This window comes from Rhinopithecus bieti, unplaced genomic scaffold (assembly GCF_001698545.2).
Source record: "Rhinopithecus bieti isolate Rb0 unplaced genomic scaffold, ASM169854v2 scaffold_5497, whole genome shotgun sequence".
NCBI classification, from domain to species: domain Eukaryota; kingdom Metazoa; phylum Chordata; class Mammalia; order Primates; family Cercopithecidae; genus Rhinopithecus; species Rhinopithecus bieti.
Genome location: NW_016805006.1, coordinates 1,467,545 through 1,490,972, shown reverse-complemented (window position 1 = coordinate 1,490,972; position 23,428 = coordinate 1,467,545). Strand labels below are relative to the sequence as shown.

The following is a 23,428-nucleotide window of genomic DNA, read 5'->3' as shown; positions in this document are numbered from 1 at the left end:
CGTGAACCCGGGAGGCGGAGCTTGCAGTGAGTTGAGATCCGGCCACAGCACTCCAACCTGGGTGACAGAGGAAGACTCCGTCTCAAAAAATAAAATAAAAAAAAATAAAAAATAAAATAAAAAAATAAAATAAAAAAGTAAAAAACTCATCTGCAGTTGGGCGTGGTGACTCACACCTGTAATCCCAGCACTCTTGGAGGCCAAAGTGGGAGGATTGCTTGAGACCAGCAGTTTGAGGCCAGCATGCACAACGTAGGGAGACCCCCATTGCCACAAAAAATTTTAAAAATTAGCCAAGTGTGATGGCGTGTGCCCCAGGTACTTGGGAGGCTGAGGCGGGAGGATTGCCTCAGCCTAGGAGGTTGAGGTTGCAGTGAGCCATAACTGCTCCACTACACCAGAGTCTGGGTGACAAAGTGAGATCCTGTTTCTGTGGGGAAATAAATTCATCTGAAATGTACTCTGAAAAAAATTATATTAGAATATTGATATTCCTTTTCTTTGTACTTTATACCTTACAATTAAGGTCTTTTATCTGTTGTTGCTTCATTAAAGTGTCATTTCAGACTATTCAAATAAAAGGGCAACCCTTTACTAAAACTTAAATATGCTGTCCATTTATGATGATGATGTCACTAGGTCAATTATCCATGAAACAAGAAATCAAGAGTTTTTCCCCCAATGGTTAAAATAACGAACTTGCATATTTACCGAGATGCTCCAACTCTATACCTCACTTTCTAAGTCAATGGCATAATTTTCAAGATCGTATGACTGTGTTAGTGGTAGATGTTACCATAGAACAAATGGAAATTCAAAACAAAAATCTAGTTAGATGTAAGGCCTAGCCAGCGACAGATAACCAGTCATACATAACACAATATATACCAACAATCTCTATATTTGGGATAAGTTTCTCAGCTTCTGTTCTTGAAGCTTCACTACCAATATGTGGTGAAAATCAAAAGTGTTTCCATGAGGCAGAAGGAGAGGGCAGTATGGCTATAAGAAAACACTTTCTGCTGGGCACGGTGACTCACACCTGTAATCCCAGCACTTTGGGAGGCCAAAGTGGGCGGATCACGAGGTCAGGAGATCGAGACCATCTGGAAAACATGGTGAAACCCCGTCTCTGCTAAAAATACAAAAATTAGCTGGGAGTGGTGGTGCATGCCTGTAATCCCAGCTACAAGGGAGGCTGAGGCAGGAGAAATGCTTGAACTAGGGAGTCAGAGGTTGTGGTGAGCCAAGATCGCGTCACTGCATTCCAGCCTGGCGACAGATTGACTCCATCTCAAAAAAAAAGAAAACACTTTCTGTCTCTACAAGAAAACTCATTCTGTATTCTAGATAACCAACTGTAAAACATTTGTTTCCTCTGATTTCAGTATTTAAAAACATTAGTTTTTAAAAACATTAGAAAATGTAGGGAATTTCATAAAGAATTGCTCAATGTTACCATCTACAGAGGAAAATCACTGTCAACATAATGGCACACTTCTTTTCAGTCCTCCTTTTCTTATTGATTTGCAAGAGTTTTGAACATGCTTAATAAACTTTAATCCTCTATTATATAACAGATATATTTTTTCTCACTACACATTTTTAAATTTTTTAACTTGGTTCTAAGAACTGTTCTGGGGATTCTGATTAAGTTCACACTGAATACACAGATTCTGGGAAAAGTTACATCTTTAAAACCCCAAATCTTCCAATCTAGGAACAAAATATTGTCTCTTCTACATTTATTGAAGATTTCTGGGTGTCTTTTTACTCCTTGAGGTGTTTTATTATTATTATTATTATTTTAAGATGGAGTCTCACTCTGCCGCCCAGGCTGGAATGCAGTGGCCCAATATCGGCCCACTGCAAGCCCCACCTCCTGGGTTCAAGCCATTCTCCTGCCTCAGCCTCCCAAGTAGCTGGGACTACAGGCGTCTGCCACCATGCCCAGCTAACTTTTTGTATTTTTAGTAGAGACGGGGTTTCACCGTGTTAGCCAGGGTGGTCCTGATGTCCCAACCTCGTGATCTGCCTGCCTCGGCCTCCCAAAGAGGTGTTTTATTATTTTGAGTCAGATATAATCCTTCCTATATTGCACATAGAAAAGTGAATTTTAATTATAAACATGTAATCAACCCCTTTACCGAATTATCTTACTGCTATACTTTTTCAGTTGACTTTGCTGGCTTTTTACTAATTTTAAGTGTACAGGTTAGCACCTCAAGAATGTTGAATAGTGCCGGGTGCGGTGGCTCACGCCTGTAATCCCAGCACTTTGGGAGGCTGAGGCGGGCGGATCACAAAGTCAGGAGTTCGAGATTAGCCTGGCCAACATAGTGAAACTCCCATCTCTACTAAAAATACAAAAAACAGTCAGGTGTGATGGCACGCGCCTGTAGTCCCAGCTACTCAGTAGGCTGAGGCAGGAGAATCGTCTGAACCCAGGAGGTGGAGGTTGCAGTGAGCCGAGACTGAACCATTACACTCTAGCCTGGGCAACAGAGTGAGATGCCATCTCAAAAAAAAAAAAAAAAGAAAAAGAAAAGAAAAGAAAAAAAAGAATGAAATGCTGAATATGTAGTATATAGTTTCAGAAATAAGTCTGAAAGTCTTCACTTAAAAAAAAAATTTTTTTTTTGGCCCGGCGTTGTGGCTCAAGCCTGTAATCCCAGCACTTTGGGAGGCCGAGACGGGCGGATCACGAGGGAAGGAGATCGAGGCCATCCTGGCTAACACGGTGAAACCCCGTCTGTACTAAAAAAAAAATACAAAAACCTAGCCTCCCGGGAGGTGGCGGGCGCCTGTAGTCCCAGCTACTCGGGAGGCTCAGGCAGGAGAATGGCGTAAACCCGGGAGGCGGAGCTTGCAGTGAGCTGAGATCCGGCCACTGCACTCCAGCCTGGGCGACAGAGCGAGACTCCGCCTTAAAAAAAGGAGTCTTTTTTTTTTTGCCCCAGGAGTCGATTCGAAATGGAACGCTACACGGACACGTCTTAGCGTAAGACAGTGCTATTCTGTGGGTACTGTAACAGCTTCCAGCAGTGCTTGGGTGTTGATATCCTGTCCTGACGCTATGCAGCACCTGAAGCCCAGTGAGCTTGGAAGGTGTCCAGAAGAATTTCAGTATTTGCTACAGTAACCTCACCAGCCTGCCAAGACAGCAACGCAAGCGGCTAAGAGGGTGAGCATTCGACTTCCACCTGAAGTAAATCGGATATTGTATGTAAGAAATTTGCCATACAAAATCACAGTTGAATCAATGTATATTTGGGAAATATGGACCTATTCATCAAATCAGAGTAGGGAACACACCTGAAACTAGAGGAACAGCTTATGTGGTCTATGAATACATCTTTGTTGCCGAGAATGCTTGTGATCACCTACCGAGATTCAATTTTTGTGACAGATAACTTGTGGTTTTGTACTACAATGCCAACAGGGCAGTTCAGAAGATGGACACGAAGGAGGAGGAACAGCTGAAGCTTCTCACAGAGAAATATAGTATCAAGATAGATGCACCAAAAGAAATGTTGTTTTCTACATTTTTATTTTGAGGCCAGGCGCGATGGCTCACACCCATAATCCCAGCACTTTGGGAGGCCAAGGCAGGTGGATCACCTGAGGTTAGGAGTTCGAGACCAGCCTAACATGGTGAAACCCCGTTTCTACTAAAAATACAAAAAATTAGCCAGGCGTGGTGGTGGGCACCTGTAATCCCAGCTATTCAGGAGGCTGAGGCAGAAAAATCGATTGAACCTGGGAAACGGAGGTTGTAGATGCCACTGCACTCCAGTTTGGGCAAAAAGAGTGAAATTCCATCTCAAAAAAAAATAGAGCATATATGTACAAAGTAGCAACTGCGATCCTACCCCTTGAGTAAACACCATTAAAATTTTGTTGTGTTCCCCTATATTCTTCTTTCAATGCAAACACATGAATATACATATTTTCCCCATATTAAAAAAAACAAAAAACAAACACAAAACACAGTCAGGCATGGTGGCTCACGCCTATAATCCCAACACTTTGGAAGGCTGTGGCAGGAAGATCACTTGAACCCAGGAGTTCAACACCAGCCTGAACAACGTGGCAAAACCTCATCTCTACAAAAAAATACAAAAATTAGCTGAGCATGCAGTAAACACCTGTAAGTCCCAGCTACTAGGGAGAATCACTTGAGCCTAGGTGGTGGAGGTTGTAGTGAGTGGTGATTGCACCACTGCATTCCAGCCTGGGTAACAGAGCAAGACCCTGTCTCAAAACAAACAAACAAAAAACCCACAATGGGGGCTAGGCAAAGTGGCTCATACCTATAATGCCAGCACTTTAGGAAGCCACAGCAGGAAGACCGCCTAATGCCAGGAATTCAAGACCAGCCTGGGCAACACAGCTAGACCCCACTTCTACCAAAAAAAGAAAAACAAAACACACACACAAGATGATTCTATTCACACTACTTTGTAACAAACTTTTTATTCTCCCTACTTGCTCTATGTTCTGGCATCTCTACTCTAGTATATATAGAATACTCATTCTTTACAAATGCACTGTGATATTCCATTTCTGATTAGCATACGGTTGTTTTCAATTTTTGCCATCATAAACAATGCTATTTATGAACAAACACTGAATATCCTTTAATAGGATTTTCCACACATTCAACAAGTATTCCTGGAGGAAAAATTCTTTAAATGGTATTGTTGGTTAAAGGGCATGAGTGATTTGAATTTTAAAGCATGACAATCTGATAAGTGAAGGCTGATGTTACTTTAAAACTTCTTTTTTTTTTCTCTCTTTTGAGACAGGGTCTCACTCTGTCGCCCAGGCTGGGGTGCAGCTGTGCAATCCCAGCTCATGCAACTGCCACCTCCCAAGTTCAAGTGATTCTTCTGCCTTAGCCTCCCGAGTAGCTGGGATTACAGGCACCCGCCACCACGCCCAGCTAAGTTTTGTATTTTCAGTAGAGACGGGGTTTCACCATGCTGGTGTCGAATTCCTGACCTCAAGTAATCCACCCACCTCAGCCTCCCAAAGTGCTGGGATTATGGGCATGAGCCACCACACCCAGCCTATTTTAAAAATTTTAAATCAAAGTATAACATGCATACAGAACAGTGCACAACTCAAATATTTTAAATGTGAAGCTGGATAAATTTTCACTTGTAACCAGCATCCAGATAATAAAAAAGTATAACCAGAATCTCAGAAGCCTCCCCTCATATCTGTCCCTGTATCATCACTACTGCCCAAGGATAGTGTCTACTCCCAACAACTAAATTTTGCCTGTTTTGAACTTCATATAAATGGGATCATGTATTATACACCCACAGTTTCCAAACTGCAACAAGGTACCCTGACGCACTGCAAGATATTCTTAATTTGAGAGAAACAACATTCAACATCTGCATTGCATTATACCAAATACTAGATTGCTACACTACATTGCTTTCAATGACATCTTTATGAAGCTGTGTTTTCAGTGGTTGCTGTGATAAAAAGAGTAATATGCAAAAGTCAATATGGAACATCAGATGAAGCTGGGCGCGGTGGCTCACGCCTGTAATCCCAGCACTTTGGGAGGCCAAGGCAGGCGGATGACTTGAGGTCAGGAGTTCGAGACCAGTCTGGCCAACATAGTGAAACCTGTTTCTACCAAAAATATAAAAAATCAGTCAGGTGTGGTGGCACGCACCTGTAATCCAAGCTACTGGGGAGGCTGAGGCAGAACTGCTTGAACTCAGAAGGCAAAGGCGCAAGTGAGCAGAGATCATGCCACTGCACTCCAGGCTTGGCAAAAAAGTGAGACTCCGTCTCAAAAAAAAGATGAGAGTGGTGGTATCCAATCTGACTCCAAGGTTTGAGATGCTGTACAGTGCCCAACACACAAGCATCCCATTAGTTAAGGTGGTTGTCTAACAATGAAAGTATTTTCTTCAATTTTGTGCATTTTAAAAAATAGATCTTAAGTTGTTAGGACATAAATAATATGAAGTTTTTTGGATCTAACTACTTAATAAACAGAACTGTCAAGTATTTCTTTTGGCCTGGGGTTGCCATGAACTATAAAGGGAAAAAGTTTAGGAACCTCTGGTACACATTCCTGTGACTGGTTTATTTCACTCAGTATCATCTGCAAGATTCATTCATATTATTTCAAGTAGTTGTTGCTCATTTTCATTGTGTAATATTCAACTATATGATTATCCCACTCTTTATTAATATTCTTCTATTGATGGGTATTTAGACAGTTTCCACCTTTGGGCTATTATGAATAGCAGTGCTATGAACATTCATAAGCGTATATATCTTGAAGTAGCATTACTGGGTTACAGAGTATGTTTATGTTCAGTTTTAGTACATAATGCTACTTTTTCAAAATGGCATATCAACTTACATTCCCATTAACAACATATGAGAGTTTTTATTTCTCCATATCCTTCCTAACATTTTCATTGAGTCACTGTGATGGGTGTACAGTAAAACAGTACTTCTCTGAAGACAAAATAAGGTTGAGTTGCTTTCTAAATGTTTGGCCTTTTGAATATTTTCTTTTGGGATGCTATTCAAATTCTCTTCAAACAAACAAACAAAAAACTGAGTATTTTTCTCTGCGTTTTTTTTTTTTTTTTTTTTTTGAGACACAGTCTTGCTGTGTCGCCCAGCCTGGAGTGCAATGGCGCGATCTCAGCTCGCTGCAACCTCCTTCTCCGGGGTTCAAGCAATTCTCCTGCCTCAGACTCCCAAGTAGCTGGGATTACTATGCCTGGCTAATTTTTTTTATTTTTAGTGGAGATGGGGTTTCACCATGCTGGCCAGGCTGGTCTCGAACTCCTGACCTCAGGTGATCCACCTGCCTCAGCCTCTCAAAGTGCTGGGATTACAGACATGAACCACTGCGCCCAGCCTTTTCTCTGCTATTAATGTGTATAGTTCTTTAGGTGTACAAGGAGTCCTTTGTCAGATACAGGTACTGCAAATATCTTCTCCCACTCTGTGGCTTGACTCTTCACTTGCTTAATGATATATTTTGATGAGATGTTCTTGATCTTAATATAGCACCAATTTATCACACTTCCTTTATATTTAACCACTTTGAGATCCAAATTAATCTTTACTGACATAAAGAAACTTTTTTCTTTTTTTTTTTTTTTTTTTTTTTGAGACGGAGTCTCGCTCTGTCGCCCAGGCTGGAGTGCAGTGGCCGGATCTCAGCTCACTGCAAGCTCCGCCTCCCGGGTTTATGCCATTCTCCTGCCTCAGCCTCCCGAGTAGCTGGGACTACAGGCGCCCGCCACCTCGCCCGGCTAGTTTTTTGTATTTTTTAGTAGAGACGGGGTTTCACCGTGTTAGCCAGGATGGTCTCGATCTCCTGACCTCGCGATCCACCCGTCTCGGCCTCCCAAAGTGCTGGGATTACAGGCTTGAGCCACCACGCCCGGCCGAAACTTTTTTTCTAAAACATTTTTTCACATTTAGATCAGCAATTTATCTGGAAATGACTTTTGTGTGTGGTGTGAGGTAAAGTCAAGATATTTTCTTCCCTGATACAGAAATTAATTAACCAATACCATTGATTTGACTTTCCTTTCCCTATCATCGTGCCATGTCCCTTTTATCATAATACGGGTTATAGTATATGTGCCAGTCTGTTTCTGGACTGTTCATTTTGGTCCATTGGTCTATTTGTCAATCCATGTGCCAATACCATATTACCTTAATTGTTATAGCTAGGTAACAAGTTTAATTCCTCCAGATTTTCTTTCATCATCATCATGATTACCTTGCATCTGGCTTCATCTTGCATTTGAATTTGTATTTCAGTTGAGTATCCTTTAATGTTCATTGGCCATTCATATTTCCTCTTCTGTAAGCTGGTTTTTGGGACATGAATTAGTTGCCTTAGTTGCCGTTTTCAAACTGATTAGTATTAGATCTTTCTGTATTAGAAAACATGCCCTTCATCTGTCAAATGCTGTCATTTGCATAGTGTTTTTTTAAAGTGTGCTTACAATTTTTTTTTTTTTTTTTTTTTTGAGACAGTCTCAATCTGTCTGCAGTGCAACAGCATGATCTTGGCTCACCGCAACCTCCGCATCCTGGGCTCAAGCAATTCTCCCAAGTAACTGGCACTACAGGTGTATGTCGCCATGCCTGGCTAATTTTTTATTGTTTTTGGTAGAGACACCATTTTGCCATGTTACCCAGGCTAGTCTTGAATTCCTAGGCTTAAGCAATGCCTGTCTCGGCCTCTCAAAGTGCTGGGATTACAGGCATGAGCTACCATGCCCAGCCTTTTTGTGTGTGTGTGTGTGTGTGTGTGAGAGACAGTGTCTCACTCCGGAAGCTGAGTGCAGTGTCATGATAACCACTCACTGCAGCCTCGAACATCCCAGGCCCAAGCGATCCGACTGAGCAGCTTGGACCACAGGCATGTGCCACCATGCCTGAATAATTTTTAATTTTTTTGTAGAGACGGGGTCTCCCTATGTTGCCCAGGCAGGTCTAAAACTCTTAGGCTCAAGCCATCCTCCCACCTTGGCCTCTCAAAGTTCTCAGATTACAGGAGTGAGCCACCGGTCCTGGCTCTACTTTCTAATGCATTCCAACACATCAATTTCTTTTTTCTCCTTCTGGGTTCTGGTTTCATTCTTAGAAATGCCTTCTTCATGCCAAGATGGCATTACAGTGTTGGCAAGATAAGACAAGAGGTAAAGATAGATTTTAAAATTATTTTTGCATTACTTTTTTTCCTTTGAGAGAAGTTCTCGCTGTGTTGCCCAGGCTAGTGTGCAGTGGCACAATCACAGCTCATTGAGCGGCCTTGACTTCCCAAGCTTCAAATGATCCTTCCACCTCAGACTCCCAAGCAACTGGGACCACAGGCATGTACCACCCTGCCTGAATAATTTTTTTTTTTTTTTCTGGTAAAGACAGTGTCTCCCTATGTTGACAAGGCTGGTCTCGAACTCTTGTGATCAAGCAATCCTCCTCCCGCCTTGGTCTCCCAAAGTGCTGGGATTACAGGCATGAGCCACTGCTCCTGGTCACTTACTTTTATAGTGTTTGACATTTTCATAATTTGTACATTACCTTAAAAATACTTTTTTAGGCTGGGCACAGTGACTCACACCTGTAATCCCAGCACTTTGCGGGGCTGAGGTGGGAAGACTGCCTGAGGCTAAGGTTCAAGACCAGCTTGGGCAACAAAGTGAGATACAGTCAGTCTCTACAAAAAAAAAAAAAAAAAATTGAGGTTTTTTTTGTTGTTATCTCCTACAGGAAGGAGAAATTTTTTTTTAATTAACCAGGTGTGGCAGCATGCACGGAGGATGAGGCAGGAGGATCACTTGGGGCCAGGAGTTCAAAGGCTGCAGTGAGCTATGATTATGCCACTGCACTACAGCCTGGGAGACACAGGGAGGCCTTGTGTCTTAAAAAAGAAAAACAATTTCTTTAAAGAAGAAATTCTGGAGGGCCAGGTGCGGTGGCTCACGCCTGTAATCCCAGCACTTTGGGAGGCCGAGACGGGCGGATCATGAGGTCAGGAGATCGAGACCATCCTGGCCAACACGGTGAAACCCCGTCTCTACTAAAAACACAAAAAATTAGCCGGGCGTGGTGGCAGGCGCCTGTAGTCCCAGCTATTTGGGAGGCTGAGGCAGGAGAATGGCGTGAACCCGGGAGGCGGAGCTTGCAGTGAGCTGAGATCCGGCCACTGCACTCCAGCCTGGGCGACAGAGCCAGACTCTGTCTCAAAAAAAAAAAAAAAAAAAAAAAGAAGAAATTCTGGTCATTTCCCATTGCAAAATATTGACCCAATAATTTATTCTGACACTTTTATAATTTTAGTAGCCAAATTTAATTTTTTTTTTTTTTGAGACAAGGTCTCATCCTGTCACCCAGGTTGGAGTATGGTGGTGCAATGACAGTTCACTGCAACCTCAGCCTCCTGGGCTCAAGCAATCTTCCTGCCTCAGCCTGCTGAGTAGCTGCGACTATAGGCATGCAACACCACACATGGCTAATTTTTTCTTTTTTTTTAGAGATGGGATCTCACTATGTTGCCCACGCTGGTCTCAAACTCCTGGACTCAAGCAAAATCCTCCCACCATGGCCCCCAAAGTGCTGAGATTACAGACATGAGCCACCATGCCTGGCCATCAGTGAATTTTTTTAAATTCTCAGAAAACTGAATGTTGGTTCAGGCTGTATATAGCTGTACAACTGAAATATATAGAGAAAAGTAAAAAATTAACTCTGATCCTAAATCAAAACCTAATTAGTATGGTTTTCAGCATGGTATTTATTTTTATTTCCTTTTTTTCTTTTCAGCATAATACTTTAATTTTTTAAAAAAATCATTAGGGAGGCTGGGTGCAGTGGCTCACTCCTGTAATCCCAGCACTTTGGGATGCCAAGGTGGGCAGATCACCTGAGGTCAGGAGTTTAAGATCAGCCTGGCCAACAAGGTAAAACCCCATCTCTACTAAAAATGCAAAAATCAGCTGGGCGTGATGGCAGGCACCTGTAATCCCAGCTACTTGGTAGGCTGAGGAGGGAGAATCACTTGAAACCGGGAGGCAGAGGTTGCAGTGAGCTGAGATTGTGCCTATGCACTTCAGCCCAGGCAACAGAGCAAGACTGTTTCAAAAAAAAAAAAAAAAAAAAACATTAAGACAGTGAAAACTATACATAGAACACACTACTGAAACACTTCACCCAGACAAAGCTTAACTCTATGGCAGACTTTGTATTTGGAAAAAACACAAAATAGACCTTCAGTAGTTAAAATAAAAAGATCATAAACTTCATTCTTTTTTTTTTTAGAGATGGAGTCTCACTACATAGCCCTGGCCAGTCTTGAACTCCTGGACTCAAGAGACCCTCCCAGCTCGGCCTCCCAAACTGTTGGGATTACAGGTATGAGCTACCATGCCTGGCCATAAACTTCATTTTTTAGAATAAGAACCTAGCCCCGTCTCTATTTCCTTTCACTCTGTATAGAGTTCTAGAATTTTCTTTTAAGAGACGATTTTGCTGCCCAGGCTGGAGTGCAGTATTCACAGGCACAACCACAGCTAGCACACTACAACCTTCAACTTCTGGACTCAAATCATCTTCCTGCCTCAGATTCCTGGGTAGCTACGATGGGACTACAGGCATATATCACTCCATCTGACTTACAATTCTTTCACTTCATCTTATCCGCTTTTATACCAAAATGGTTGCACGCCCTTGGAGAGAAAACTTCAGAATCCAAGCCATTGCAATCACATGCCACATAAAGTTTCAGTAAACAACCAACTGCAGACACAAAGGTGGCCCCATAAGATTATAATAGAGCTGAAAAGTTCCTATTGCCTAGTGACACTGTAGTCCAATTACTTTATTTTTTTAACATTAATTTAGAGTAGACTAAGTATACACTGTTTATAACGTCTATAGTAGTGTACAGTGATGTCTTAGGCCTTCACATTCACTCACTACTCACTCACTGACTTACCAGAGCAACTTCTAGTCCTAAAAGTTCCATTCACGGTAAGTGCCCTATACAGGTGTACCATTTCTTATCTTTTATACTGTATTTGTATTGTACCTTTTCTATGTTTAGATGAAGCTTGCCCAATGCACAGCCAGTGGGCCGCATGTGGCCCAGGTCAGCTTTGAGTTACTTTTTTTTTTCTTTTTGTGAAGAATGGAGTCTCACTTTATCACCCAGGGAGGCCTCGAACTCCTGTGTTCAAGCTATCCTCCCATCTCTGTCTCCCTAAGAGCTGAGATTACAGGCATGAGCCACTGCACCTGGTCCCCAGGACATCTTTGAATGCAACCCAACAGAAATGCGTTAACTTTCTTAAAACATTATAAGATTTTTTTTCCTCAGCTTATCAGGTATCGTTAGTGTATTTTATGTGTGGCCCAAGACAATTTATCTTCTTCCAATGCGGTCCAGGGAAGCCAAAAGATTGGACACCCCTGGTTTAGATACACAAGTACTTACTATCGTCTTACAACTGCCTACAGTACTCAGTAAAGTAACATGCTGTACGAGTTTGTAGCCTAAAAGCAATAGGCTATCATATAACCTAGGTGTGTAGTAGACTATACCATCTAGGCTTATATAAGTATACTCTCTGATGTTCCCACAAGCATGAAATCACCTAATGCATTTCTCAGAACATATCCCTGTCATTAAGCAACACATGACTGTATTTCGTAGGGTTCTGATTTTTATTGAACTGTCAATTCTTTTACATATTTTTAGTCATCTTTCCTTCTCATACACCTCACTAGACATTCCCAACTTCTGTTTAGACTTCCTACATAAAAGCTACCACTCCTATCACTTACCCTCAGCAAATGAACTCACCTCCTCATTCGTGACAATCGTTCTTACAAACTTACCTATATTAATGACTTGTTTTGTTTTGAGATAGGATCTCCCTCTGTTGCCCAGGCTGGAGTGCAGTGGCACAATAACAGCTCACTGCAGGCTCTGACCTCCCGGTCTCAAGCAATCCTCCCACCTCAGCCTCCCGAGTAGCTGGGATGACAGGCAGGCACCACCATGCCTGGATAATTTTTTCTACCTTTTGTAGAGACGAGGGTCTCACTTATGTTGCCTAGGCTGGTCTCGAACTCCTGCGCTCAAGCGATCCTCCTGCTTCAGCTTCCCAAAGTGTTGGAATTGTGGGTGTGAGCCCTGCGCCTTTATATCTTTAATTCTTTCGTTCTGATCTTAGAAGATTTCTCTCCCCAACTCCAATATAAGGATAATACCTTAATTTATGCACAGTGAAGGAGGAAAGACCAAAAACAGGCAAGAATCATCAACTCATGTTCCTGCTCAGGGACCTTGTTCCAAAACTTATTTCCCACCTCACTTGGATATTTAACCTCACTCTCTTGGTTTCTGCCATTCAGCCAACAAATATATTCTAATGTCTTCCATTCTTTAAAAAAAAAAAATTCATATTTTACCCTTTCTATTCTCTCCCTTCCCTGCTTATGGAGCAGTCAATATTCCTACTTCTTTACCTTCCACTCATTTCATAACCCCATCTCCTAATGTTTTATGATTGTGCCTTTATCTGAAGCTATTACAAAAATTAACACAGTCATACTGTACTACACCAAACAAGCAGAATAGGGAAATTTACGATTCCACAAATACTACCATTTTGTCTATGACTATGCCTACTGATGGAAATTTGGACTGCAAGAGAGATGTAATTATGAAATTCTCCTTGGCTTTAAAGTGCAGAAAACTGGAAATCGTAAACAGTAAGCTTCCTAAAATTTTCACAAGTTGGGCAGGGGATGAGTATCTTATATTTATGTGTGCAATTATATTGCTTTAAAAAGTTTCTCCAGCCTGGGCAATATATCAAGACCTCATCTATACAAAAAATTAGCTAGGCATGGGTGGCATGCACCTGTAGTCCCAGCTACTCAGGAGGCTGAGATGGAAAGACCGCTTAAGCCCAGGGGTTCAAGGCTGCAGTGAGCTATGATCACCACTGCACTCCAGCCTGGGCAACAGAGTAAGATCCTGTCTCCACAAAAAAAGTTTCTTACATGTATATGCTAATACAGTGTTCAAAAGGAAGAAAAGCCAGGTGCAGTGGCATATGCCTGTAGTCTTAGCTAATCAGTAGACTGAGGCAGGAGCATAGCTTGAGCCCAGAAGTTCAAGACCAGACTGGGCAAAATAGCAAGACCCCATCAATTTTTTTATTTTAATAAAAAGAATAATTTATTCTTTTATCTCCACTGAAGACTAGAATAGAGTCCTGGGACTGACTTTCATTCTACTTCTATAGAGGCTAATAAAAAAATTAGTGTTATAATACCTTTCATTAAAATAATCCACTATCTTAAGATAGATAGCTAAGTCAAAAAGCAAAGAACTCAGAAACTAAACATGAGGTTGGAGACTTTAATTACTTAACTTTCTCACCAATAAAGCAGGGTTATACTGTACTCTACTTCACAGTTTAATTCTGAAGATTAAACAAGGTAACACATAAAACTACTTAACACAGTTACAGGCACATATTTAACACTTCCCTCATCTTAGTACAATGCCATACTCTCAATAAGAAGTAAAAGTGTACCAAAAAGGAGCAAGATTAAAACTGTGAACTATGTGAAACAGAAATTCTGACAAAACCACCATCTGTTCATACTAATAATCTTCAAATGAAAAGCTTCAATTAGAAGTGAAAGTTACTAGAAAATATTCAAGTATTCTGAGCGAATTCAACTAGTAAATATACTTTGATTACATTCCTAATGATTTCCTCTGCGAGATTACATATGCGGTACAAGATTACATATAATTTAATAAAATGGACAGAGCACACACAAAGCTGCAGTTTCCCAGGCTGAGAAAGATACATCTAATTGGTCCTTCCTGGGGAGGAATGTATCTTAAATGAACAAAACTTCCTTAGATATACACAAAAGTAAATCAATGTATCAAAGGGATTAGGAATAAAGGGAGCTTTTTCTCTAAATCCAAAATAATAATATGCATGACCTAAATGAATCTTCTCCAAATATTCAGGGGGGAAACCCCACTTTAATTGTTAGAACTGGTGCAAAGCAGCTGGATTTAGTAGAACTGCTAATTCTGGAAAAAAAAAAAAATTCTAGGGTTGGAGAAAGCAGACAATCTTCCCCATAAAACAATTGCCATAAAACACCGTACATACATAAGAACATACACATTTGTTAAAATGTCAGTTTACACTGTTCCAGCCAACTTACAGATCAAGAGGAAGTATTTAAGGTCTAAAAAACAAATTACATTCTACCTAGGAGTTATCGACGCAGATTCAAGACAAGGAGGGCTGAATAATAAATCCAGTGTTCACATTCAAATGTGGGGGAGAGAAAAAGGCAGGCTCTGAGTGCATAAAGTTCTCTACACTCTCAAAACACAGCAAAAATAGTCCACAACTAAGGACACTTACCCTTGAAACTCCTTGGAGAGTGGTTTGCGAGACTTTCTGTTCAGATTTTTGAGGTGGAGCGATTTAAGAATGCTGCAAGATTGCAACTTTCAAATACAGGAACACCATCTAAAGCATTTTTCTCTTTCAGTAAAGATCTCTCCCTGTCCTTTTCAAACAGTTGATCAGCACTCCCATTTTCACAAAATCCCTAATTCAACTTCAAGTACAGAGCCCCTCTTCTCCCACAAAAAAGCAAAGCTTTAAAGAATATGCAAATAAAACACAGAGATCATTTCCAAAAATCCCTAACTCCTTCCCAATTGGGAAAGGAGAAACGAAGGAACACAAAGCAGAAACACCAAAACACTCGGGTAAGGAACGCGGCGAGATGAGAAAGTAGGAAGGGGTCGGGGGAGGAGCACGGAAAAAAGTCCAGCTGATGCTGACACTTAACTGGAAGGAGAGGGTGGAAAATTATCCTGAAGATACTGGCTAGAAGGAAAGGACTAGGTGGGACAGGGGCGCGACAGAGGAAGTCCACGCAAAAGGCCTACCCAAGAGGGCCACTGTGTAGAAGGGAACACCAAAAGGGGACAAGACTCCTTAGGAAGATTTCAATGCCCCAAAGCTTAAGAGACGGCATGGGGAGATAGGGTGCTTCTCCATTGGCAACGCGGACACCACACCAGACGTTTCGGGAGGCAAGCGTGCTGCGAGGGGTGAGGGGTTAACTGCGGGGGTTCGCAGACGTGGAAGGGGGTGCGGCCCCGGGGTTGCTGGAGGAGAGCAGAGAGCAGGCCCACGGCGCATACCTTGTAGTAAACATCAAACTGGATGTTCTCGGGCAAGGAGCGGATGTCTCGGCGGGAGCGGATGTAGTTGTCCACGACAGCGGAGATGGCGGTGTTATAGAGAGTCTCCGGGATCCACTCTAGTTCCACGGCCGCCATCTTCCTTCCCTCCTCCTCCGCCTCCTCCGCCTCCTCCTCCCGAAGGCCCGCACCTCCCTCCGTAGCGAACCCCTCTGCGGCCCCGGAGGATTCGGAGGGGCGGTGGCACCCACGCGGGCGCACGGCAGGAGGCACGGCCGCCCTGCCTTCTCCGAGGGCAAAGTGAGGGACGGCGGCAGCGGACGCAGGCCCGAGTAAAAAGTGGGGCACAAAACAGGGGCCACCCAGGCCAAAGCCTCACATTCCGGGTTTGAGAGGAACCCGGGTTCCGTCCCAGCGCCGATCTCTGCAGGGGCGGGGCTGCGTGTGCGGCGTCATGACGTAAGAGCACGCCGACGCGCCGGAGGGGAGGAATGCGGCAGGCGGAAAACTTAGGAAGAGCTGGATTCCTCCCACGGGGGGCGTCCTTTCCAAGCGGCCTCGGAGTGAAGTGGAGTGGTGTGGATAGGGGTAGACTTTTCACACGGGGACAAATTATTACAGGATATCTGCACTCCCCATTCCGAGTCACTCGGGCGCATCGGTTACTTCAGCAGGTTCTCTGCATCACGGACCCTTTTAAGGCTCAGGTAAAAGTTTGGATCCTCTCCCCACAAACGAGCAAAATTATCTGTACATTGAAAATTATGCACTGAGAAAATTCACATTACTTTAGAAATCCTTAGACTGCAGTTCCTAACCCAAGTTAAGAACCCGCGGTCCAGGAACTAGGGGTAACGATAGAAGAGAGACTTGTTTTTCTTTGTATAACCATTTGCACCGTTTTAACTTTTTGACCATATTTCTTTATCCAAATAAAATTTCCGAAAAAAGAAAACTCCTGCCCTAGAACTTAGTAGGAAAACTAGCTTGATTATGGAATTACAAATAATAGTAAGAGAAAAAAGGCTAAGTGGTGGCCGTGATAGGACTTAATGGTGTTTCAATTCCCTTAGTTACAGTGGTGGCTTCAAGGGATTGTTGAATAATTGGGAGTACTTGTATCAGCTTCTTTCCTTCCTCAGCCTGAACATCTGCTGTTTATGTAACTTAATTTCCTAAGTCTGCGATTTCAAGAATTTGATGCAACATCTTTCTGTTCTAGGAATTTAACATGGAAATTATTGGCCATAATGGTTGGTGACACTATCAAACTCATAGTCACTCTATAACGATGTGAGTCCTGAAAACAGCAATAATAATAATGTCCTGGTGAATATTTAGAGCTAAAAGAAGTGGAAAGAGTTCTTTCAGTTTACCCTTCACCTGCTACTTCAGTGTTAAGTGATTAAATAATTCCACAAAAAAATAAAGAAACACTCTTAATCTTCTTCAGTCTATATAAATTCTTGTTCTATAATCTATGAACCTAGTAAAGCTGTGGATGGTCTCAAGATCAGATTGGCAGATTTAGCAAGTAAAAAATTACAAATGCCCAGTCACATCTTAATGTCATATAACCAACAAATGGTTTTGAAATGTAAGTATGTTCCATGCAATAGTTTTGCTCATGCCTTTGGAGTCACTCAAGTGTATTAGTTCATTCAGCAAATCTCTTCATCACTAAGTAGACACTGGCGCTTTTGAAGCTCAGGATCCCTGCCCCACATAAAAGAATAATTGTCTATTATCTCTGCAAATATTGCAGGGAACATACTTATACTAAAAACTTATTTGTAACCAGCCTGGGCAACATAGCAAGACCCCCATCTCTACAAAAAATTTAAAATAGCCACGTGTGGTGGCGTGCACCTGTAGTCCTAGCTACTCAGGAGGCTGAGGCAGGAGGATTACTTGAGCCCAGGATGTTGAGGCTGCAGTGAGCCATGATCACGGCACTACACTCCAGCCTGGGTGACAGAACGAGACCCTGTCTCAAAAAACAACAACAACAAAAAACTTTGTTGTTCATCTGAAATTCACATTTAACTGGACATCTGATTTTATCTAGCAATCCTACCTGAAGGGATCCATGAATCCCCTGAAATTGAATGCACATGTTCTTGGACATTTTGGCTAAATCAGGATCTGTACTAAGGTCCTGTAAACAGGTAAAGGTGTGTCAGACACACATATTGATTGCTATATGGACCTTAGATGCTGAGTATATTAGTCCATTTACACGCTGCTGATAAAGACATACCTGAGACTGGGCACTTTACAAAAGAAAGAGATTTATTGGGCTAACAGTTCCACACAGCTGAGGAGGCCTCACAATCATGGCAGAAGGCAAGGAGGAGGAAGTACACATCATATATGGATGGTAGCAGGCAAAGAGAGACAAGTGAAAGGGGTTTCTCCTTATAAAACTGGCAGATCTCATGAGACTTACTACCACAAAACAGTATAGGAGAAACCACCCCCATGATTCAGTGATCTCCCACTGGGTCGCTACCACAACACGTGGGAATGATCAGAGTACAATTCAAGATGAGATTTGGGTGGGGACACAGAGCCAAACCATATATCACTGAGTTAGACATTAAAAAATGTATATAGTCACAAAGGGGACTCTGGATAAAAGGGCCTCTTAATCCCTTCTTCACTGCTTTCAGATTGAAAGTTATTCAGATGTGTATGACGGACTAGGAGGTCCTGACCAAGAGCAGATAAACTGCCAGAAAGGATAAGGGCCCCTGAGAAGGACTTAGTCCTGGCAGTATTCATCACCTTCTAACTGAAGAGCCCTTGGGCCCTAAATAACCAGCAGATATACCCAGGTACTACGTTGAGGACCTTGGGTGAGCCTCTGAGACTTGTTGGCTTCAGGTGCCAGCATGGCCATAGAGGGGTATGGCCATAGAGGGGTAGAGCACCAAGTGGGCCCTTGGGGTTGGTTCCTGATTCCAGGACTGACTCCTAAATGGCATTTCTGACCTGCCCTGGTCCAGAATAGAGCCCACTGCCCTGACGGGTGAGTCTCTGGCCAGACAGCATTCACCACACACTAACTTGAGAGCCCCTGGGCCTTAAAGAAACATCGATGGTAGCATGGCAGTACTCCCCGTGGCCTGTGGTGGTGGTGGCTACAGAGTGAGGCTAGTCTCCCTTTGGAAAGAAAAGGGAAGAGTAGGAAGGACTGTGTCTTATGGTTTGAGAGCCAGCTCAGCTGCAGTACAATAGAACACCATGTAGACTTCTGAGATTTTTTACTCTAGTCCATGACTCCTGGAGTGTACCTCTGGACCTACCCAGGGCCTGGGGGAACTCGCCACCCTGAAGGGAAGGACACATGCCTGGATAGCTTTGCCACCTGCTAATTGTAGAGCCCCAGGGCCTTCAGTGAACATAGGCAGTAGCCAGGGAGTGGTTACAGCAGGTCTTGGGTGAGACCCAATGCTATGCTGGCTTCATCTCTAACCCAATCCAGTCATAGTGGTGGTGGCCACAGGGGTACTTCTGTCACTCCACTCCCAACTTTATGTGGCTCAGAACAGAGAGAGAAATTCCATTTGTTTGGGAGAAAGTAAGGTAAGAGAACAAGAGTCTCTGCCCAGTAATCCAGAGAATTTCTCCCAGATGCTGTCCTTGACCATCAAGGTGGTACCTCTAAGAGTCTGTAAGAACTTCAAAGAACTACGGTGTTACTGGGTTTGGGGTAATTCCTCCCACAGCTCCAGGCAGCTCAGCACAGAGAGAGAGAGACTTTGTGTGTTTAAGGAATGTAAGGGAAGAGAACAAGAGTTTCTGCCTGTAATCCAGGGATTTTCCTTAGATCTTACCCAAGAACACCAAGGTGGTACCTCTACAAGTCTGCAAGAACCACAGCATTACTGGGCTTGGGGTGCCTCTAAAGCAGATACAGCTTAGATCACAGTAGTGAAGTCCTTTGAAATATCTGGAAAGCCTTCCCAAGAAGGACGAGTACAAACAAGCCCATACAGTGAAGACTGATAATATCCAACTCTTCAATGCCCAGACACTGAAGAACATCTATAGCATCAGCACCATCCAGGAAAACATGACCTCACCAAATAAACTAAAGAAACCGGCCGGGTGCGGTGGCTCACACCTGTAATCCCAGCAGTTTGGGAGGTCGAGGTGGGCGGATCACCCGAGGTCAGGAGTTTGAGACCAGTCTCAACATGGAGAAACCCTGTCTCTACTAAAAATACAAAATTTGCTGGGTGTGGTGGTGCATGCCTGTAATCCTAGCTACTCGGGAAGCTGAGGCAGGAGAATTGTGTAAACCTGGGAGGTGGAGGTTGCGGTGAGCCGAGATCATGCCATTGTGCTCCACCCTGGGCAACGAGAGTGAAACTCTGTGTCAAAAAAAGAAAAAAGAAAGAAACCACCAGAGACCAGTCCTAGAGAAACAGAACTATGAGACCTTTCAGACAGAGAATTCAAAATAGCCATGTTGAAGAAACTCAAAGAAATTCAAGATAACAGAAAGGAGGAATTCAGAATTCTATTGGATAAATTTAACAAATAAATTGAAATAATTAAAAAGAAGCAGAAATTCTGGAGCTGAAAAATGTAATTAGCATACTGAAGAATGCATCTGAATCTTTTTTTTTTTTTTTTTTTTTGAGGCAAGGCCACACTCTGTTACCCAGGCTGGAGTACAGTGGCAAGATATCAGCTCACTACAGCCTCAGTCTCACAGGCTCAAGCAATCTTCCTGCCTCAGTTCCCTGAGTAGCTGAGACTACAGGTGTGTACCACCATGCTCGGCTTGTATTTTTTTGTAGAGATAGAGTTTTTGCTATGTTTCCCAGGCTGGTCTTGAACTCCTGGGCTCAAGTGATCTATCTGCTTCAGCCTCTCAAAGTTCTGGGATTATAGGTGTGAGCCACCACACCCAGCCTCGAGTCTTTTAGTAGCAGAACTGTTCAAGCAGAAGAAAGAATTAGTGAGCTTGAAGACAGGCTATTTGAAAATACATGATCAGAGGAGACAAAAGAAAAAGGAATTAAAAATAATGAAGCAGGCCTACAGGATCTAGAAAACAGCCTCAAAAGGGCAAATCTAAGAGTTATTGACCTTACAGAGGAGGTAGAGAAAGAGATTGGGTAGAAAGTGTATTCAAAGGGATAATAACTGAGAACTTCCCAAACTTAGAGAAAGATACCAATATCCAAGTACAAGAAGGTTATAGAACACCAAACAGATTTAAGCCAAAGAAGACTATCTCAAAGCATTTAATAATCAAACTCCCAAAGGTTGTGGATAAATAAAGGTTTCCCTGGCAAAAGCTGAGGAATTTCAAATCAGACTTGTCCTTCAAGAAATGCTAAAGGGAGTACTTCAATGAGAAAGAAAAAGATACTAATGAGCAACAAATCATCTGAAGGTACAAAATCACTGGTAATAGTACATAAACAGAAAAACACAGAACATTATAACACTATAACTGTGGTATAGAAACTGTGGCGTAGAAAGACTAAATGATGGACCAATCAAAAATAGTAACTGTGACAACTTTAAAAGACATAGACTATATAATAAGATAGAAATAACAAAAGTTAAAAAAAGGGGATGAAGTTAAAACAGAGTTTTATTAGTTTTTTTTTTTTGCTTGTTTGTTTATGTAAATGGTGTTAAATTTTATCAGATTATAATAATGGGTTATAAGATAGTATTTGCAAGCCTCATGGTAGCCTCACACCAAAAAGCAAGCAATGGATACACAAAAAATAAAAAGCAAGTAACTAAATAATATTGTCAGAGGAAATCACTTTCACTAGAGGAAAACACAGGGAGGAAATAAGACTACAAAACAATTAGAAAACAAAGTGACAGGAATAAGTTCTTATCAATAGTAATATCAAATGTAAATGGACTAAACTCTTCAATAAAAAGATGTAGAGTGGCTGAATGGGTGAAAAAACAAGACCCATTGATCTGTTGCCTACAAGAAACACACTACACCTATAAAGACGCACATAAACTAAAAGTAAAGAGTTGGAAAAAGATATTCCATGCCAATGGAAACCAAAAAAAGAGCAGGAGTAGTCAATGGGATATCATCTCACTCCAGTTAAAATGGCTTCTATCCAAAAGACAGACAATAACAAACGCTGGCGAGGATATAGAGAAAAGGGAACCCTCATACACTGTTGGTGGGAATGTAAATTAGTACAACAACTATGGAGAATGGTTTGGAGGTTCCTCAAAAAACTACAACTAGAGCTACTGTGTGATCCAGCAATCCCATTGCTGGGTATAGACCCCAAAGAATGGGAATCAGTATTTCAAAGAGATACCTGCACTCCCATGTTTGTTGCAGCTTGGTTCACAATAGCTAAGATTTAGAAGCAACCTAAGCATTCATCAGCAGATGAATGGATAAAGAAAATGTGGTACATATACACAATGGAGTACTATTTAGCCTTAAAACAAAAAAGATCCAGGCCAGGCGCGGTGGCTCACACCTGTAATCCCAGCACTTTGGGAGGCCGAGGCAGGCAGATCACGAGGTCAAGAGATTGAGACCATCCTGGCCAACATGGTGAAACCCCATCTCTACTAAAAATACAAAAATTAGCTGGGCGTGGTGGTGCACGCCTCTAGTCTCCTATTTGGGAGGCTGAGGCAGGAGAATCACTTGAACATGGGATTCAGAGGTTGCAGTGAGTTGAGATTGCACCACTGCACCCTAGCCTAGTGACAGAGCAAGACTCCGTCTCAAAAGAAAGAAAGATCCTGTCATTTTCATCAACATGGATGGAACAGGAAATCATTATGTTAAGTGAAATAAGCCAGGCACAGAAGGACAAACATTACATGTTCTTACTTATTTGTCAGATCTAAAAATCAAAACAATTGAACTCATGGTCATAGAGTTCATAGCTACCAGAGGCCGGGAAGGGTAGTGGGGGGTTGAGAGGGAGATGGGGATGGTTAAAGGCTACCAAAAAATAGAATGAATAAAGGCTACTATTTGATAGCACAACAGGGTGACTGTGGTCAATAATAACAATTGTACATTTTTTTTAAATAACCAAAAGATCATAATTGGATTGTTTGTAACACAAAGGATAAATGCTTGAGGAGATGAATACCCCATTCTCCATGATGTGATTGTTTCACATTGCATGCCTGTATCAAATATCTCATGTACGCCATAAATGTATATATCTACTATGTACCCACAAAAATTAAAAATTTATATCTTTTTTTGGGCCAGGCACAGTGGCTCATGTCTGTAATCCCAGCTACTTGGGAGGCTGAGACAGGGGAATGGCTTGAACCTGGGAAGCAGAGGTTGCAGTGAGCCAAGATGGTGCCACTGCAATCCAGCCTGTGAGACTCCAGAGGGAGATTCCGTCTAAAATATATATTATATGTAATATAATTTACATATATATTACATATATATATGTAAACAGATCAGATTTGTGTGTCAGAAAGAAGATGGCAATAATCTATGACCAGCACAGAGAACCAGAACATCCAGAATCATGCTCTCCCAGCTCCAGAAGAGTTTTATATATATATATATATTTTTTTTTTTTTTTTTTTTAATAGACTGAGGCTCACTGTGTTATCAGGCAGGAGTACAGTGGCTTTTTCTCAGCTCACTGCAACCTC

At 42.2% G+C, this 23,428-nt stretch overlaps 1 protein-coding gene across 2 annotated transcripts in view; it reads right to left on the bottom strand.

The window, feature by feature from the left end:
• Positions 1 to 16,235, bottom strand: part of APPBP2 (amyloid beta precursor protein binding protein 2) — a 76,968-nt gene extending 60,733 nt beyond the window's left edge. Inside the window, exon 1 of one of the 2 annotated variants that reach the window (XM_017870830.1) lies at positions 15,776 to 16,235. In XM_017870830.1, the coding sequence (XP_017726319.1) occupies positions 15,776 to 15,913 (138 nt within the window). In that variant the 5' untranslated portion in view covers positions 15,914 to 16,235. The remainder of the gene's footprint in view (positions 1 to 15,775) is intronic. The other variant, XM_017870831.1, reaches the window with a different exon arrangement.
• Positions 16,236 to 23,428: the final 7,193 nt, after the last annotated feature.